Source organism: Mirounga leonina, unplaced genomic scaffold (genome assembly GCF_011800145.1).
Source record: "Mirounga leonina isolate KUSES-001 unplaced genomic scaffold, KU_Mleo_1.0 Mir_53, whole genome shotgun sequence".
Classification (NCBI taxonomy): domain Eukaryota; kingdom Metazoa; phylum Chordata; class Mammalia; order Carnivora; family Phocidae; genus Mirounga; species Mirounga leonina.
This window is the reverse complement of record NW_023270807.1, coordinates 97308893-97330187: the sequence shown is the minus strand read 5'-3', so window position 1 is coordinate 97330187 and position 21295 is coordinate 97308893. Positions and strand designations below refer to the sequence as shown.

General features: G+C 35.4%; 1 protein-coding gene across 1 annotated transcript in view; it reads right to left on the bottom strand.

Annotated features, from left to right (window-relative positions):
- ADGB (androglobin) overlaps positions 1–21295 on the bottom strand; it is a 148922-nt gene that overhangs the window by 15303 nt on the left and 112324 nt on the right. Inside the window, 4 exon segments of the mRNA XM_034990949.1 lie at positions 505–677; positions 9307–9418; positions 11507–11706; positions 18773–18957. Of these exon segments, the coding sequence (XP_034846840.1) occupies positions 505–677; positions 9307–9418; positions 11507–11706; positions 18773–18957 (670 nt within the window).

The following is a 21295-nucleotide window of genomic DNA, read 5'->3' as shown; positions in this document are numbered from 1 at the left end:
TTGAAGGTAGGGACTGTATAATATTATTATTAGAAGCTCAAGGCCCAGGGATGCCTGGGTGGCTCAATCAGTTAAGCGTCTGCCTTCGGCTCAGGTCATGAGCCCAGGGTCCTGGGATCAAGTCCCACATCTGGCTCCCTGCTCAGCAGGGGGTCTGCTTCTCCCTCTACCTGCTTCTCCTTCTGCCTGTGCGCTCTCTCTGCCTAGTAGATAAAATCTTAAAAAAAAAACCAAAAAAACAAAAAAGGAAGAAGACGACCAAGTCCCCAAAGCAGTGTCTTACAGACATATGTGTCTTAAAAGTTTGATTAGTGATTTTGATACTAAACTAGGAAAAGCAGATTGCAGAAGGTGTCCAAGGAATGTCCTTAAGGTTATCTAGATGGTTGCTAGAATCAAGGAGATGGAATTTTTCAGTTTTGTCCTCAGGAGAGATAGACAAGTGGAGATCCAATGAATGTACATTTATTAAATGACTCCAATAAGAAAAAGTACCGCACCCACCTGAGGCTCAAAGCGAGGGGCTTGTTTTTCTTTGGCTGTCTTGTCTTTCTCCAAAGACTTTTCTTTGCCTTTTCTTGTTGTTTTGGAAGTTCCTGAAGCTTTTTGCCCCTCACTGATAGTATGAGAATCTGGGCTTCCCAAAGTAACTAATTCCTCATGTTTCTCTCCATGAGCTAGCGAGACATAAAAATGGAAACCAGTGAATCATAACAATAAAATCATGGCAAGCAGGAAAAGGAGAGCAAGTCAGGAAAAAAGTTGTTAGTTTAAGAGGTTTGGATTTCTTTTCTTTTTTGTAAAAAATATTTTATAAAGATCTGTGTGACTCTCTTTTACAAAATTGAGAGATAATCCACATACCACACACCATTGAAGTGTAGAAGTCAGTAGGTTTGACATATTTGTAAGATTATGCAAAAATTATCACTATCTAATTTGCTTCCAGCCTGGATGCTTTCAGTACATTTTTTTTTTTGCTTAATTTCCTTGGCCAGGATCTCCACTACAGTACTGAATTTGTTTATCTCTGCTATAATATGTGTTATTCTCTTCCCTCTGCTTGCTTGAAGGAGGATGTGAAGGGTTTTTTGCCTTATGTTCTATTCATTCTTTCAAACAACTACATATCCAAGAGGCAGAGGAACAGATAACATTTGTTGAATCCCTACTGTTTCTTTCTTTTTTTTTTTTTTAATTCTCAAAGCACCCCAACAGGGCAGATTCAAGAATTTGCTGATATTCCCCCAACTGTTGGGGGTTGAATTAGCATTCAAACATGAATTCAAAGGACATGTCAGCCCCTTTCGAAACTGGAATCTGTAAGTCATCCCATTAGCAAAGTAAATAGTAATTGTCAAGAATCAGTGAATTTAGCAACCATAAGATTAAATGCTGTTTTACAATTTTTTAGCAACATGGGATGATTGTTTCATAATTTCACTAGCCTTTTGTCTGCCAGAGATTGACATGCCAAATCTTTTTGTGTCTTGTTTTGGTACTGTGGTTAGAAAGAAATGAATGAACATTAAATAATTATCTCTGGGGGGTGGGGCAATGGGGTAACTGAGTGATGGGCATTAAGGAGGGCATGTGATGTAATGAGCACTGGGTATAATATAAGACTGATGAATCACTGAACTCTACCTCTGAAACTAATAATACACTCTATGTTAATTAATGAATTTAAATTAAAAAATAAATAAATAGTTAAAAAAAAAAAGAAGCAGTTCATGGGTGCCTGGGTGGCTCAGTTGGTTAAGCGACTGCCTTCGGCTCAGGTCATGATCCTGGAGTCCCGGGATCGGGTCCCGCATCGGGCTCCCTGCTCGGCAGGGAGTCTGCTTCGTCCTCTGACCCTATCCCCTCTCATGTGTTCTCTCTCTCTCATTCTCTCTCTCTCAAATAAATAAATAAAATCTTAAAAAAAAAAAAAAAAAAGAAGCAGTTCTTATTGATGGCTTAGTGCCAGTTACTAGCTACTTACAGATTAGGGCAGATCATCCTGCATGACTGCAAAGGGACTGTAAGTACCACAACTTTACAAGGGGGCAACTTGTCTTTCTGCCAACAATTTCGGTTGCTGAGTAGTGTTGCGCTAGGGAAAATTCTTTGGTCGTATAATCAAGTGACTTGGAGTGCATCTTGGATTAGCCACTGAATAGGTTCACTTTGGCAGGTTTATTACATTCTTTTGATTTTGTTTTCTTCTCTGTATAATGGAGATGTTAATACCATGCCCAGGGGGCTTACAAATAAACTATATGGGGCATTTAAAATAGGATTGTACCTGGTATCATACACACTGGGTTTTTAAGATATTAACAAATGTCAGCTGAAATTGAATCTCAAACTGCCCCAATAAGTATTTCTGGGGCTCTCTTTTTCTTATTACCCGTAGGTCTTAGAGCTTGAATCATATATGTAGGTGTCTTTGAGTCCCTTCAAATTAACATATTCTAATATTCAAGTTTACTTCTGGGAGCACACAGTACAGTGTCAGGCAGATAGCAGAGACACACCACCCGCTTCCTTTACATTATGAATATATAAAATAAAATAATAAAATAATCTGCCTATTCTTCAATGGCATACAGTATAGTAACTTTCTCTCCCAGGAATTGCAAGTTCTCTAAAGGCCAGAACATCATTATATACCTCATTTTGATCCCTAATTTCACCTAGTATAATTCCAAACTCATAGTGTGTATTCATGATCAGATTGTAAAACTTTATAAGGAAACTGTATGAGTTGAGAGCATATATATCAATAAGGTGTAAGAATAAAATCCTACTAATTCAGAACCTGTGAAAAACATGACCTCACATTGTATATTCATGTAATTAGAAGAATTCTAGAGTAAATGACCACTGAAATAAACTAATATAGCCCTTGCAGAGAAGAAATGCTCAGGCAGTATCTGTTGATGAAATGAACTTGAAAAGACCTTTAGCATTATGACTTTAGTCTTACATTACCTTATATTTATGCAGAGTACAGTAGACAGAAATCTTCAGTGGATAATAAGACATAAAAATTACAGAAACGTATTTTTTATGATTAAAATTCAGGGTTTAGATTTATGTATCCAGGAACTAAAAACTGGCTGGGATTTGAACATTAACATAATTTCTAAACTAGCATACTTGCTCAGGATAAGGTACACATTTACCAAGTGTGATTGTACTTGGTAAATGTAAACAGGAAAATCTTTAGATGATAGATGATAGATAGATGATAGATAGATAATCTCATCATGTTTGGTTTCTTCAAAGACCTTGAATTGGAAACACCATGCATACATTGTGCCTAAGAAAGAACAATATATTATTAATTAGAGTTAAGAAAATAGTGGTATAGTCCTGCTAACAAAATCGGGTGGGACTTGGGCGCCTGGGTGGCTCAGTCTTTAAGCATCTGCCTTCAGCTCAGGTCATGATCCCAGGGTCCTAGGATCGAGCCCCACTTCGGGCTCCCTCCTCCACGGAGAGCCTGCTTCTCTCTCTCCCACTCCCCCTGCTTGTGTTACCTCTCTCGCTGTTTCTCTCTCTGTCAAAATAAAATAAAATAAAATCTTTACAAATAAATAAATAAATAAATAAAATTGGGTGGGACTTGAAAACAAAGACTTCTGAGAATGATAAACAAAGTTCATATGTGTCTTTGCAAATAGACTAGAACCTGAAAGGTGCAGGCCAGTAACGTAAAAATGTAACATACTGGCAAAAAGAGGTTAAAATAACAACACAACTAATTATATATGAAAGTAGATGATATCACAAAGTGTTACCTGCTCTAGATCCTCCAATTTCTATTTCCTTAAGAAAAAGCCACCTGTCTCAGCAAGCAATTTTTACTAAAACTTAGGTGTTAAAATATACTAAAGGTGGCACTGTTGTCTCATGTTAACTAGTGGACAAGCTTCCTAAAAATTTATAACCAAAATATTCTGAGTTGAACATAGTTATATGTCAGACCTTACTTTTTATTATGGGTTATAAAGATGTGAATTTTTAGAAAACAATTATATATTTTATTTCTCATAGAAATTAAAAGTTGAATTTAAATGAGTAAATGTGGTGATATTTCTATTGAATTCAGGATGTACATAAAATTTTAAATTAGGATACCAATATACTAATGAAAAAACCACTTGATTAACTTCTTCTTGATCTAAAGTATTTATAATTGAAAAAATAAGCTAAGTTAATAACTGAAGACATTAGGGTGGGTGCACCTGGGTATCTCAGTCAGTTAGGCATCTGCCTTTGGCTTGGGTCATGATCCCAGGGTCCTGGGATTGAGCCCTCTGCCTCCCCCCAGCCCCCCAGCTTGTGCTCTCTCTCTTTCACACTCTCCCTCTCCCAAATAAACAAATAATCTTTTAAAAAATTTTTGAAGATATTAGTAACAATTTTTCTAAAATACGTCATACCTGGGGCGCCTGGGTGGCTCAGTCAGTTAAGCAGCTGCCTTCAGCTCAGGTCATGATCCCAGAGTCCTGGGATCCAGCCCCGCATCAGGCTCCCTGCTCAGTGGGAAGCCTGCTTCTCCCTCTGCCTCTCCACCCCCCCAACCCCCCAGCTTGTGCTCTCTCTCTTGCTCGTTCTCTCTCTCTTTAATAAATAAAAAAATCTTTAAAAAAATAAGGTAAAATACATCATACCCTTTAAATTGAAGTTTGTAGGTCTTGAGTTGTAAATATAATTGACACATATACGTTGACATATCGATATGTTTTCATTTAAACAAACTGGCTGCCTAAAAGTCCACATTTATAAACATGATACTGATTATTCTGAATTAAAAAGCTGCATAACTTTCATAAGACTGGCCAACATACGCTTTCAAATAGAAAAAAATTTCCTAGTTCGTTTTAAATACAATTAAATTCTGAATTTATTTGCTGGCTGCTTTCAGCAGCAAATGTATGATACAATGCAACATGTAATTTAATTTTAGTAGCTGCTCATTCACACCTAAAGTTGTCAAATATGATGTCAAAAAAAAGAAGATGCAATTATTCTGAGAGACTTCTTTTCCAGTTGGGTACATAATAATGAGAATACCATTTTTGTGAGGACTCCTAGGTTCTAGGAACCTTACATACATTATCTTGAAACTTCACAACAACCTTGAAAGATAGGAGTTATTATTCTAATTTCTCAGGTGAAAAATAACCCAGTTTCAGATAGCCTAAGGCATTTTAGTTGCTATGCTATATTTCTGCACTTAATAGTAACTTCCTTTTCTTTTCCTTTTTTTTTTAAATTTTTTTATTGAGGTATAACTGAAATAAAGCACTGCATTAGTTTCAAGTAGACAACTTAATAATTCAATATTTGTACATATTGCAAAATGATCACCACCATAAGTTTAATAAATGTTAACTTAGGGGCGCCTGGGTGGCTCAGTTGGTGAAGCGACTGCCTTCGGCTCAGGTCATGATCCCAGGGTCCTGGGATCGAGTCCCGCATCGGGCTCCCTGCTCTGCGGGGAGCCTGCTTTTCCCTCTCCCACTCCCCCTGCTTGTGTTCCCTCTCTCGCTGTGTCTCTCTCTGTCAAATAAATAAATAAAATCTTAAAAAATAAAAATAAATAAATAAATGTTAACTTAAAAAAAAAACTTATACTATTAATTTTGTACCATTACCCAACTCTATACTTCACATTATGCTATTTCATGAATTCTACTACTGTGTTTATTTCAGATACTAATTTTTTAGTTTCCTCTGGAATTTTAACATTTATCCATTAATATATTAAATATGATAGTTTTTCATATTGGTTTGTTTGCTGGAACTCCATCTGTGTTAAAGTTGAGAAACTTAAACGATCTTCAGGAAAACCATGCTAAGACCCTTTATGCAAACTTGTATGTTCAGTAAAGAAATATAGACAGTTCCCTAAATAAAGACATTTATTGAGGACACAATAAATATCTGAAATTGGTACTACCATATATTATTATTATTATTTCCATCCAAAAACCCTTACTGGATAATTAACTCCCACTCAAAATCCTAGCTGTGCCGATAACTAGCTGTGTGACCATGGGCAAGTTCCTTAAACAGTGTGTGCCTCCGTGTTCTCATATGTAAAATGCTAATAGTCACAGCATCCACCTCATAGGTTTATCGTGACGATTCCTTGGGTCAAGATACATAAAGCCTTCACAAAGCCTCCACCATAAATGTCAGCAACTGCAAACACTATGACCATTAGTACTCTGTCAATGCAACTAGTTAGAAAGTCCCTACAGGACAAAATGGTATAGTGGAAAGGTTCTGGGCTTTGAAATTAGTCAGACGTAGATGAAAATCTTTACCCTGCTTCTTTCAGCTGTGTAAATGTAGGCAAATCATTTACAGCATCTAAGCTTCATTTTTCTCATGTGTAAAATCAGGATGGTAATAACTACCTCTCAGATTTTTTCATGAGAATTGAGGATAATATATGAAAAGTACACAGTACAATAAGAGGCCCATAATGGCACTAAAAAAAAAAAAATCAGAATCATAATAACCAAACTTCTAGATCTCTCCAGTGTTTTCTTTTTGCTTACAAAATACAATTACATTCTTTTCAGTTTGCTTTGTTTTGTTTTGACTAAAATAGTAAGTGCTCATTTAAAACTTCTGAATTACACATTTTTAATTTTAAATTAAATTTTGTCTTTAGATACTAAAAAATATAAACGAGACATAACCGCTTCAAAGTATTGATACATACTCTTCATTTTTTCACACAATCTTCTTGCCACTTTCACTTCCAAAGCAACGGTTCACTTCCCGGGCTTGGTATTCTTCAGGACTTTATCATATGAACTATTCAAAACCCACCACCCCCCACCAGCTCGTCTCCACTTCAAAGTGTCATTATCCCCAGTTTATGTAAGTTTACATAATTCACACAACTTACGTATACTGGGAACAAATTTCTAATTATTGAAGAAAATACACACAGAAATTTTAAAAACCTGCATTTGACTAGACTTGAGGGTATTTGAAGGTATTTTGAACCTTTTTAGACGTTAGAAGTTCACCTCAGAGAGTTGGAAAGAAAGCACCTCATTCACTATTCTAACAGCATTGTTCAATGTGGTGCTATGTTTCTGGAACAGCTTAAATGTTTTCACAAATATCTCCTTTATCAGCGTGCCTTCTTCTATCTTGCTGGAACATTATTCAGAAACACGTGTTCCCCATGAACAAAATCCCCACCTGAATTTAGAAAGATTGTTTCTGTTGTTTCCTTTTCATGATTTAAACTGGGATTATTTATTCCCTGTCATATGGATCTGAGTTTACACTGATCATTGCTATAAACAACAACAGCATCACTATTTTGAGCTTTTCGAGAGAGGCATAACAGAATATTCTAATATAGAAATCAGAAGTATAAAGAGCTACAGACAGCTCATGAAAGAACTACACAGGCAAAAACAAAACAAAACAAAACAAAAACCTAGGATCTGATTCTCACTCTCTGATCTATTAAAATCCCTGATACCCAGAACAGTATTGTAAAATCTTGTAGTACTATACATTTTCCTTGAAAAAAAAATAATATCTTCGTTGAGCATACATCATACACATGTGTCCACACAAAACAGTGCTGCTTCTCTATTATTTTGATTTATTTTTATAATTATGCATATTTTATTTGCACATAGACCTTTAGCATAAAATATTTAATCCAATTCATATTAAGCACATACTCTCTACTTCTTTACAGGAGGGGGACACAAAATCACCCGGTAATTTGCACCATCCATTATTTCAAGCAGATTTCCACTGATTTATACCGGAAAAATATCTAGATTTTTTTTTAGCACAGTATAACTATGAGATTTGGTTTGGACTATAGAGAAAGTGGAGATAATGACTAATTTAAAGGGGTTTTCAGCTTCCATATGCCATTTTTTCATATCATATGATAAAAGATCACAACACTTTCTTGCGACCCCAAAACAGCCCAGAATCTTTTCAAGACCCCAGGCCAGGATGCCATTAGAACTTAAACACTCCTGCTGTTCCTGGCATAGCATGCTCATGCATTTGTTCAATAAACATTTATGAACAGCTTCTATCTGGTTCTAGAGATGCAATGATGAGACTGAGGCAGAGTCCCTTTCCCAGCACAAGAGGGGCTGTGGGGAGGCAGACAAGTTCAAGATTCCCATAGAGCACGTGTTCTATGGACTCACACAATACACTGGAAAGGAATGGGGACTCTCGGTGTCATCAGTTTTATAATTTTTCTTTGGATTTTATGTCCCGCCCCAGAATCTGCCCCTTCTTACAAAGGTTTAGTTCAATAATAGTAGCTTTCTCTTAACTTTGGTGATGAACAAACCTCCGTCAAGCCTTTAAATGAACAGGTTCATGCAGTTAGTATAAACAAGAAAATGCATGATCAGGGTTTTTGACAATTAGTGAAAAGGGCAATAATAATAATAAGAGTAGCTTAGATGTCTCCTTTCTTTCACTTATTCGATAAATATCATGGAGTACTTACCATGTGCATCATCCGCACTATGGATAATGCAAGATTGAACAGGCAAGAATTCATGGAACTCCCTGCCCTTAATGGTATTGTGTTCTTGTAGGAAATACTGTTGACCCTTGAACAATATGGGTTTGTTTGTTTGGGGTTTTTTAGATTTTATTTATTTATTTGTCAGGGAAAGAGAGAGCATGCACACAAGCAGGGGGAGCACAAGAGGAGGGAGAAGCAGGCTCCCCGCTGAGCAAGGAGCCGGATGACCTGAACGGAAGGCAGACCCTTAACCAGCTGAGCCACCCAGGCAACCTGAACAATATGGGTTTGAGCTACATGGGTCCACTTTGCGAATATTTTTTCTAATGCATCAAACTCCCTGCTCAGGAATTTTGAGAGTAGCTTATATTTGAAAAAATAAACCTGAAGCCTCTTTCACTTGGAGATTCTCCTTCTCTTAAATATTTTAAGAACTAACCTTCAGGGTTATACTATTTCAACGACTTAGACAAATATAATTTTATAACAGAAAAGTTTTCTGCACACTTCTTAGATAATCATCAAGTAATTTTTACTTACCAGACAAAACATGTTTAAACTAGGCCTAAACAATCATATATTTTTGGTTCTTACAAACCAAGCAAGTAAAGATTCTGAAACATAATCAATTAACAAAACAGAAAATGACACTGGATATGAAATGCAAATTGTAAGCAATAATGTTTTAATACTGACATGATTAATTTGCTATTAAATATTTATGTAAAATATAAGGTGTATGACAAACATTTAGGAGGACATACCTTTACTATCATTTTTCTCCAATTCTTTTAGTGCTTGAACAAATGTCTGCTGACTTTCAGTGAGAGGCCAACTGTTATACAATACCAAACACTGTATAATATACTTGTTGACCTGTGAAATAAAATGCAGGGTTTAATCACAAACAATAAGAATAAATGTAGTATTTGCCCAGTAAGCACATAATAAATGCATAATTTTCTGTATCACACAATCATAATTTGGTCAAGTACTATCAGATGTTCTCCAAAATGTTGCAATATCACAGTCTATAAAATTTATCTTCACATCCCCACCAACACCTGCAATTAGATAGTCTATTGTTTATTAATTTTTGCATCCGTGTTTAAAAATGAAACTTATTAATTTTATTTTTGTTACTCATCAGTTTGGGGATCAGGATTACATTAAAAAGGATTGGGAAGCTTGTGATGTCTTTCTGTTTTCTAGAACAACTTATCCCCTGAAGGTCTGTTAGAGTTATTCTGTGAAGTCAGCTGAGCCTATGACTTTTGGAAAGGTAAAATTTTGATTACCATTTAAGTGTTATTATTCTTTATTATTATTATTATTTCATATTTCCTATCTTCTACTGAAGCAGCTTTGTCAGTCCTCTCCCACCCCAGGCATTTGTTATGTCTTCTTTCCCTTAAGTCTTAAATTCACTAGCATAGAGTTGTGTTTAATAGTTTAATTTTTTTTTTAAAAAAAACCTGTTGCTTGCATTTATACCTCCACCCTATTTTGTTGTTGTTGTTGTTCTGTATTTGATTTATTTACATTTTCTTTTTTTTTTCTTTCTTAGCTGGTCTTACAAGAAGCATGCCCACGTATTGATCATAAAAAAGTTTAGGGTTCATGAACCTTGCTAAATTTTGTTCCCCGTTTTATTAATTTCTACCTTTACTTTTATAAAAACTTTTTCTTCTTTTTTCTTTGAGTTATTATTTTGCCCTTTTTCTAACATTTTGTTTCAATAGCTTAGCTCATTTGTTTTTAATCATTCATACTTCCTGATGAAGTAATTTGAAAGTCAACATTCCACTGAATGCTACTTTAGATGTGGTTACAAATTTTGATTTGTATTTTTTAGTTGTTACCGAATTCTTTGTATTCATCATTTCTTTTTTTTTATGTTCTTTGTAACTAAAGAACTATTTGGCATATTTTCTTTAGCTTCCACATTTATGGGATTTTAGGCTGTTATTTACTAATTTCTATATAATTACATTATGTTCAGATAACATCTATAAAATATAGTTTGGTTTTTATTGAGGCTTTGCATGTGTGCTATGAAAAAGTATATTCTCAACATATTAGGTAAAGTGTTCTATATAAATATCTAAAAAATTAAGCTTACATTTAAATTTTTCAAACCCTAGTAATATGTGTTTTTTCAGCTTGATCTATTGATTTCTGAGCGCTGTGCATTAAAGTGTTCAACTATTAACTAACTTTATTTTTCTCTGTAGTTCTAAACAACTTTTGCTTTTTATTCATTGAGTCTGGACAGTTAGGTTATGGTCATATTTACTTGTTATATTCTTCCTTTTATTTTTACACAATATCCTTCATGAATTCTATGCACGGAGACATTTCTCACAGTTCTCAGTCCAACTTTAAACTTTCGATGCCATTTTGTTTAAAGGTGTCACTTTCAGGTTACTTATAGTTGAATCTTACTTTTTAATCTAACTTTAGTTTTTTATTCTTTTAATTGATTAATAATTCATTTGTGCTTAGTCATTTAGGATTTATTTCTGGTCCTTTATTTTTATTTCTTTTTATTTATTTGTTTGTTTTGTTTCTGATGAATACATCATGTTTCTTTTCTGAAATGACATGAATTGTCCCTTATTTTACATATACATGTATATATTTAACTTAAGGTATGTATAAATTAGTTTTGTTAATATGTGATCTTTTTAATAATTATAGAGCCTCGTAACTCGTGTAACATAAGATATTTACATCTACATTATAGGGTTAGTATACACATTAAACTTGCCATATATTTTAACATCTTGGCACAGAGAAACTATTAAATAACGCTCAATCCCTTGATCCTGTTATACACTTGTGCTATTGCAGACAGAAAGTATCATATAGCATGTCAATGCTTAGGAAAAGAATCATCGTTATTTTTGTTAGATTTTTAGGAGTAATACCATTCATTGAGGGTTCTCTTAAACATAAATGTACCTGCTGTGGAGTGCTAGCATTTTCTTCTATGGTGGGCATACTGGCAGTTTCCTCCTCCATAATGGGCTGCCCAGTGTCTACGGCTGCACTTGCAGGTCTACCCTTATAGGATTTCTGACTTCCCTGCGCAGATTTCTTCTTGATGTACAATTCTTGCTCTTTCTTGGATGAAGCATGCATTAAAAGAATTTGTTTGCTAGCTGAAAAGGAGAAATTTATTACACTTGCATTAAACTGTGTGAAATGCATAGTTACGATGGACTGTGTTCTTTAGGTATATCCTTTTATAAGACACTCAAAGGAACAGGTCAGTTTGTTTTGTTTTAATGAGATAAAAAGCAATATCACTAGCTTCTGGGAGATATTCTGGTCTTAAAGAAACTTACATAATAGCCTGTGACTTGCATAGAGCAATGCATATTCTGAGAAACCACTGATTGCTAAAAGAATGTACAATTCAACAATTTTTCATTCATTTTGTGTCATTGAATGACACTAAACTAATATCATATACTATGACTTCTTCAGGGTTTATACACTATTGTGTGTATGTTATTACATTTATGTAAGACTTTCATTTTATTTTTAACTTCTCTATTCATTCTTCTGTAATTAAAAGATAATAAAACTACCATTTGGAGGGATAAAAATAGAAATGTGCCCAATGTTATTAATTGATCAAACATATATTGAGAGAACATAAGTGAATGACACAGAGAAATTCCAGTTCTAGCCATGAAAAAATAATGGCATTGGATTTACTCAAAGCCACGAAAAAAAAAAAAATTAGATAAAATGTATGAAGCCACTGTTTTCAGGCATTAAACAATGCACAGCCCAGGGCCGTAATTCTTGAAAGAAAGGAAACATACAAGAAGATCTGTCCACTTCCGCAGATTTCTGCCTGTGAGCACCATCTCGATTGTGACACAGGGAAGGAGAGTCCAAACAGTAAACAACAGTGTTGTCAGGTTCAGGTAGCAAGACTGTAGTTTGAAGCTCCTGAGACAACTAAAATTTGTGAGGCAGGGTGCCAGGGGCAAGTACTGAGCCCAGAAATATGTATAGTGGTCCACTTGGGTCTTTAATTGAATTCTAAACTTTATTTGTACAAACATCTAATGGTGCCTGGCAGACAACTCCCAGGAGAGTGTGAGCTTAATGGAGATTCTGAAGTTTGTACAGTGTTGAAAGACATTGAAGTTCTGCCAAAGTATGGAAATTTAATGAACATACAGGGCATCAGTTGAGACTCAAGAAAGGCTATTCTTTAAGGGTAGTACAATGCTAACCCTAGAGTAATGGAAGCTCTAGACCCAATTTAAGAAAGCTTAGAACCAAGTCTTGAGAGGATTAAACTAAGCTGTCAATAAACTGCTTACTAGAACAAAATTCAAAACTCTTTCAATGAAGAGAGCATAAGCTTGACTCTTAGCAATGTAGCATGTACTGTATGTAGTACACAATCATTCTGATATGTGAAGAAGCAAAAAATATGAACATCATTTGAGAAAAAAGTCAATAGAAATAATGGCATAGCTGACACAGATGTTAAAGTTAGTAATAAAAAAAAAAAACTTTACCAAACAAAAACTTTAAAATAGCTATTAGAAATGTGTTTAAGGATTTAAGAGAAAAGATCAACATAATGAAAGAATAAATGGTGAATATCAACAGAAAAATGGAACAGAGAATCAAAATGAAATTCAAGGTTGGGCTATATCTGGAATGACACATTCCTGAATGGACTTTATTTTTTTTTAATATTTTATTTATTTATTTGACAAAGAAAGCACAAGAGCACAAGCAGGGGGAGCATCAGAAGGAAAGGGAGAAGCAGGCTCTCTGCTGAACAGGGAGCCAGATGTGGGGCTCGATCCCAGGGTCCTGGCATCATGACCTGAGCCGAAGGCAGATGCTTAACTGACTGAGTGACCCAGGTGCCCCATTCCTGGATGGACTTTAAAAGCACATATTCAAATCAGAAGAAAAGATTAGTAAACTTGAAGATAAGCAATCAAAATGATCGAAATAGAAGCACAGAGTGAAAAAAAATGAATAGAGGCTAACTGCCCCTGGTATTATATTGTAGTGGGTGGAATAGTGATCCACCCAAAGAGGTAGGTCTATCCAGAATGTGACCTTATTCGACAGAAGGGTATTTGCAGCTGTGATTAAGGTAAGGGTCCCCAGGTGAGATCAACCTGGATTAGCGTGGGCCCTAAATCTAATGATGGGTGTCCTTAAAAGAGAATGAAAAGGGAATGACACAGAGCCACACAGAAAGAAGAAGGCTACGTGAAGACAGAGGCAGAGATTGCCAAAATTGTGCCATCACAAGCCAAGAAATGCCAAGAGCCATCAAAAACTGGAAGAGGTAAAGGAGGATTCTCTTGTAGAAACTTTGATGGGAGTGTGGCCTTGACAACACCTTAATTTTGGGCCTTTGACTTCCAGAACCATAAGAGAATGAATTTTTGTTGGTTTAAGCCACCCACTTTGGGGTAATTTGTTACAGCAGCCCTAGAAAATTAACACAGATATCAAGGGATCTAAAGTACATGCCTTCTTAGTCCTACGTGGCACTACTAAGAAAACATTTAGGTATGAACTTAAGAAAGGATGTGTAAAGTCAATACATTGAAAGTATAGAACACTGTTGAGAGAAATTAAACACTAAAATAGGTTGAGAGATATACTCTGTTCATGCGACCAGCAAACTCAGTTTGTTAAGATGCCATTTTCCCCAGGTTCAATACAATCCCAATCAAAATCTAAAGCTACAATTTTCAAGGAAAGGTGGTGTTGGACTAAGAGTGACTATTGGCTGATTGAATATCAATTGATCAAAATAGAGCTCCAAAATAGACCCATGCACACATAGTCAACTGATTTTTTTTACAAAAGTGTCAAGGGAATTCAATGTGCAAAATAATGGCTTTCCAACATAAAGTGTCAGAACAACTGGATGGCCATATGGGAATAAAAAGAACCAGAACCTTAAAAACAAGGCACAGTTTGGAGATCGAAACTGACTTATTGGGAGGAACAGAAAAATTCAGTTTCTACTGTAGATTTACATAATTAAGAGGCAGCTTTAATTGCCATGATTTTTCCCCCTTTTTGGAAGTATAAGAACCTTCAGGACAACAGAACTTATTTCCAGAATTGCAGAAGAAAACATATATCCCTTATTTTGATTTAATCACCATACTTATTTAATGAGTATATTCTGTGCAATTTTTTCTCAGATTGTCTTTAACTTTGTTTTTAAAATGACCTTCAAAATAAACTGTTAAAACATCAAAAAAAAGAACGAGAACCTTGATCCTCTACCTTACATTATATACAAACATTCGAGATGGGTTATAAAACTAAACATAGATGCTAAGATTATTAAATGTATAGGATAAAATATGACATGTAATATCCATGACCTTGGATTAAGGAACGATTTCTTAGATAATACACAAATAGCACTAGTAATTTTTTCTAAATGATGACTGACTTCATCAAAATTAAAAGCTCTTAAAAAGTTATTGCTGGGGCGCCAGGAAGCTCAGTCGGTTAAGCGTCTGCCTTCAGCTCAAGTCATGATCCTAGAGTCCTGGGATTGAGCCCCTCATGAGGCTCCCTGCTCAGTGGGGAGCCTGCGTCTCCCTCTCCCTTTGCCCCTGCCCCCACTCGTGCTCTCAATCTCTTTCTCTCTATCGCTTGCATTCACTCTATCTCAAATAAATAAATAAAATCTTTTTAAAAAATTTATTGCTAAGGAAGTAAAAAGACAAGAGATCATATTTGCAAAGCAAATATTTGATGAAGATGTGTTTCCAGTATATATAAAAAAAGACAACCCATTAAAAATATGGCCTTAATGTATGAATAGACACTTCATTCAATGAGTTATACATATGGCCAATAAGCTCAACATCATTAGCAAATTTAAACCACAAAAAAAATAGCACTACATACCCACCAGAATGACTAAAATAAAAAACATTGGCAATAAATGTTGGCAAAAATATGGAGAAACCGGAACTCGTATACTTTGCTGATGGGAGTGTAAATGATACAGTCTCTTTGATAAATTTTTTTTGCCAAGTTAAAAAAGATAAAATATACATATGTCAAGCCATGGCACATTAATTCAACTCCTGAATATTGATTCAAGAAAAATGAAAACATTGTTTAAAAAAAAACTTATACATGTATGTCTCTAGGAGCTTTAGTTATCATATCCTAAAACTGGAATAAACGCATATGTTCAAAAGAGAATAAATAAATAAAGTGTAGTATACCCATACGATGGGATAATACTCCACAATATAAAAAGAAATGCAGGGGCGCCTGGGTGGCTCAGTCATTGCTTGTGTTCCCTCTCTCGCTGTGTATCTCTCTGTCAAATAAATAAATAAAATCTTAAAAAAAAAAAAAAAAGAAATGCAGTAGCAACAACAGGAATGTACCTTAAAAACATTATCCTAAGCTGAAGATACCAATGCCAAAAGAGTATTTGTATGGTTTCATGAAGTTCTAGAACAGGTAAAATTAGTCTACTGTGTTGAAAATCTGAACAGTGGTTGCCTCTTTGGGGAGGGGAGAACTGAATAGAAATGGCCTTGAGAGATCTTTGTGGGTAATAGAAATATCTCTATCTTCTTAGAGGTGTGGGTCACACTAGCGTATGCCCTTACCAAATTTATCAGATTAGGTTTGTGCCTTTTGCTCGACATAAATTACACTTTGATTAACAGCTAAGAATGAATGACACAAAGTCTCTACCCTTGTGAAGTAATTCCTTCATTACTTCCTTCAGATATTAAGTCATTCATTCAAACCATCATTCAACCACATATGAAAAAGGAGAAAATTTTCCTTCATATATGAGAATCTACAAATCACTCAGAAAAAAAAAAAAAAAACCAGCTAGTTCCAATAGAAAAATAGGCATATGACACAGAAAAATTTACAAAGAAGAAAATATAAAAGGAAGATAAATAAGATATATAAAATCATACATGCTTGAACTTCACTAACTCTAAGTGTAATATAAATTAATATTTTTAGCAGTCACATTGACAAAAATCAAGCGTATGATAACTTAGAATAAAGGATAAAATAAGGTAAGTTTACACAAACTCCATGGAGGACAATTTGACAATATATACAAAAATTAAACTGTAGGTTCCCCTGACCCCAGAGTTCTACATCTAAGCATTTATCCAATATATATGCATATACAAGTTCATAAAATTATATACATGGGTTAAAAAAATAACCTCAGCATTCTTTGTGTAAATATAAGATTAAAGTTATCACAAATCACAATCACTAGGAGACTGACTACATTAATTATAGTATATCATCAACAAAATTGAGCCTTATACAGCCATATGAAATAAAATATTTTACTATCCCTAGTCTGTAGTACTTCCTCAAAGACCCAATCTCTTAGATTGTAAAATCTGAGGAAAATTCCAAATTTGATATTAGTCCTGGTATACTGGTACTTGCAAGATTTTATTCTTAGAAATTATATAAAATATATTGACATTCTTTCAAATTCCCATGAGAGAAAACGAAACCCGAAGAGGCCTGTATTTAGGATTTTGTTACTGGGTCACTTCAGAGTCTTCTACATCTTTGCAATGGAGTTTATTTCTTCTTTCATACAATAGAATGTTTGCTTACAGAATAAATATCATAGTCTGCCATGTCCTATTCTCCTACAAATATTATGTGCACATACACACACACACATATATTTTTTTGCATGTACTTTTGGTGGGGGTACTCCAGAAATACAGGTTGTAAAGAATTCATAAGTGAATATGTTTCTAAGAAAAGCAGCTGAAAAATGCTGAGAAAGAAAAAGGAATTCCAATGTCTGCTTACATAATTCATAAATACAAATTAATAGCATTTCTTTAAAAATGATATCCTGTTTGAAATCTAAATCAAGAAAAAATCTAACTCACAGTAACAGCTCTACCAGTATCTATGGAGAAACTTACAAAATCTATTCTGTGAAACATAAAAAAAAGTCATGAATAAATGGAAAGAAATAGCCTTTACATGCATATGAATTCAATATTATAAAGGTGTCAGTTCTCCTTAAATTAATTAATCTACATAGTCAAGGGAGTCAGAAAGAAAATGATAGATTTTTACATGGTTTGAAGGGAATTCAAAAAAATTGTACTAAAGGTCATCTAGGAATACAAATGTGAAAATTAGAAATATCTTGTAAAAGCAGAAAAATCTTGGATAATGGCTGTAATTTTGGATTAATTTCTGAATTCTGTTCCAATTACCCTTCTACTCCATTTCTGTCCCTTTCTTTGCCATAAGTAAACTCATAAAATTATTTAAATGTTAATGATAACCTATGTGACAAACTATAAACGGTGTCTGACTCTATTCATTTGAAGATTTTATTTACTTATTTGAGAGCGCAAGGGGGCAGAGAGAAAGCTCCTACAAGTATGAGCAGTGGGGAGGGGCAGAGGGAGGGGAAGAAGCAGGCCCACCGCTGAGCAAGGAACCCAACTTGGGGCTCGATCCCAGGACCCTGGGGTCATGATCTGAGCCTAAGGCAGACGCCCAACTTACTGAGCCACCCAGGCTCCCCAGATAAATAAATAAATCTTTAAAAAAAGATAAAATCAATTATTTTTAAAAAAACATAATGGCAGAATTCAGGAAAAGCACAAGGGATTTCCTGTTCTCTTGTTTATAATTTTCTGTTTCAAAATTTTCTACATTGGGCAATGCGTTATTTTTATGATCAGAATTGTTACTAAAATAACTGAATATGTATCTCAGTATCTCTGTTTTCCATTATTTCAGAAACAATTTTATTTTATTAATTAATAGTTCCTGTGACTATTACATTGAAAGTAATGACTTCAAAGTTTCTGTTCATTTTAATAGAATATTTTCTAAAAATAACGAATTAGGGATAAAAGAACAGTGAAAAATTCTTTCAAAATAATAAAAAATGTTATTTCTTATTCAGAATTCTAAAAAGGCTCATGTAATAAAAAAGTCCTTAAAGTAGAATTATAACAATCTGTTGATCTTCAGAGACTAATCTGACACACAAATGCAAGTTTTTAAAAATATTTTTAATAATATCATTTTACAGATGTAAATGCTTATTTGCTATTTTACCTTAAATAAAATATTTTAAAATCAGTTACTTAAACATAAATACTTATTTATGGATCTAAATAACACATTTAAAAGGGCAAAAGGCATACTCACACTGGGAGCTCACAACTTTTTCACTCCCCAAGAAGTTAATTGCTGGGATTATAGCTTGCCCTTTCCCAGTGGAACTGACAATAATTTCTTCATTTTCTAAGATCTGTAGCTTGATGAATGCATCTGGTTTGGACGTGCGTACCTGTACAGTAACAGGATGCGGTAAAGCAACTTTAATGGAATACCTATAAAGAAAAACATACGAATTATAAGCGGTTATTGATCTTTCCCTCAAGTCAGTAAAGGAAACTGCATAATTTGCTGATAGGATAATCTAAAAGTAAATCCATTGTGTAAAATTGACCCAAATCCTGGAAACATTATTGCTATTATAGACTTTGACAAAAGATCTCTATATGCCATGGTAAAATGAACAGGCATAGGACATTTATTATCATCAGATCCCAAGCAGGAAATGTAACTTTTGTTTAGATAGGCTTATAAAACATGATAGATCTGCAAACTATGGACACACCAAACCTTCCCATTATACCCTCCCCCACAGTTGGACAACTGGCAGCAGACTTCAAATCTTCACTGTTTACCATATTTTCTTTGATTCATAAAAATGCAGAGAAATCAAAATTTGTACCCACCACCTGTTCTCTCAACCTTCACCATACAAGTTGGAAATCGTTTACAAAAAGACAAAATGTACAGTATAACACCATCCCAGTTGGTTGGGCGACTGCCTTCGGCTCAGGTCATGATCCTGGAGTCCCTTGATGCAACCAAAGAGGTTTTGTTTTATTTTGTTTTTTTTATTTTGTTGGGGTTCTTTTTCTTAATTTAGGTGAATCCTCACAAATGCTCAGGACCTTATAAATCTTCAGTTTCTCTAGAAATTTGCTTTTCTGAATATCGTCTTTCTCCTGAATCTTAAATCTCCCCTTCTTTAGTCCTCCTTGTCATTGGTTTTTGTACACCTATAGGTCTCACCCATCTTTTAACAAAAAATCAAAGCAGAATAAACCAAAAACACAAACAAAAGAAACCCTTCAACCAACCTTGAGGTCCAGCCTCTGCTGATTTTTTCACTCCTCCCCAGCTTGGCATCAAAGGAGAGTTGTTGATTGCCACTGTCCACAACCCCATCTCCTCCTATTGGCTCACAGCACTCTACTCGGCCCCCAGTCAAAGTGCTAACCTTGCTCTTGCAAGTTTCCAGCAGCTTGTCACCGCCTTATAGAAATTTCAGTTCTTTTTTTTTTTTTTCCAAAAATTTTATTCATTTATTTGAGAGAGAGAATGAGATAGAGAGAGAGCATGAGAGGGGGAGGGTCAGAGGGAGAAGCAGGCTCCCCGCCGAGCAGGGAGCCCAATGCGGGGCTCAATCCTGGGACTCCAGGATCATGACCTGAGCCGAAGGCAGTCGCCCAACCAACTGAGACACCCAGGCACCCCGAAATTTCAGTTCTCATCTTTCTTGACTTCTCAGGAGAATTTGACAAGGTTGAGTCAAGCCTCATTTTCCTCTTCTTCAAAAACTCTTCTCCTACAAGTGTAACAACTTTTGTACCTCCTAATTTGGTGCTGTTTTTTTTAGACTTATCTCCCACTGACATTCCTATAAGTGTCAGAGAATCTTAATATTCTGTCCTAGGTCCGACTGTCATGGTACAAACTTTCCTGGGCATTTCCATGGGCAGAAACAGAATAATAGTTCCCAGATTTGTGTCTCCAGCCCAACTCCTTATGCAATATCACTTGGATGTTTCACTGACCTACCCATAATTAACATCTAAAACTGAATCAATTGTCTTCCTATTGCCCAACCTGCAAATGGGGTTTTCTCCCTGTAACCACTATCTAAGTAAAGGACACTAACTGTCCCCTGATCCCAAGTCAGTCCCCAGGAGTTCCAACCAACCAGGACTGTCAATTTGACTTCCTCAGTGTCTTAAAACCCTTTCTCTTCTCTCTAGATCCACTGTCACTGCCTAGTATGGGTTCAGTTGTACACCCCCCCATAGAACTATGTTGGAGTCCAGTACCTGGAGTATCCGCAGTACCTCCCAATATCACCGTTTTCGGAGACAGGGTCTTTCTGAGGGAATCAAGTTCACATGAGGTCATTAGGGTGGGCCCTAACCCAATATTACTGATAGATACCCTTATGAGACAGGAAATTTGGAAACAGAGAGACACAGAGTGAATGCCAAGTGAAGATGAATACAAAGATCATGGTGATAAGTCTATAAGGCAAAGAACACCAAGGATTATCAGAAACCCCCAGAGGCTAGGAGAAAGCCTAGAATAGCTTGTCCCTCACAGCCCTCAGTAGGCACTATCCCTGCTGACACTTGGACTTTGGTCTTCTGGCATCCCAAACCATGAGACTGTGAGACCATCGATTTCGGTTGTGGAAGCCACCTCCTTGGCCAGTTTGTGGGATTTTGTTATGGCGGTGCTGGCGAACGAATCCACTGACCGGCTCCAGTTGCCATCAGCACACACCCGGGTTATTTCAAAGCTTCTTCCTATCTGGTTCCCCTGTCTCCAGTTACGCTGTCCTTCATTCAA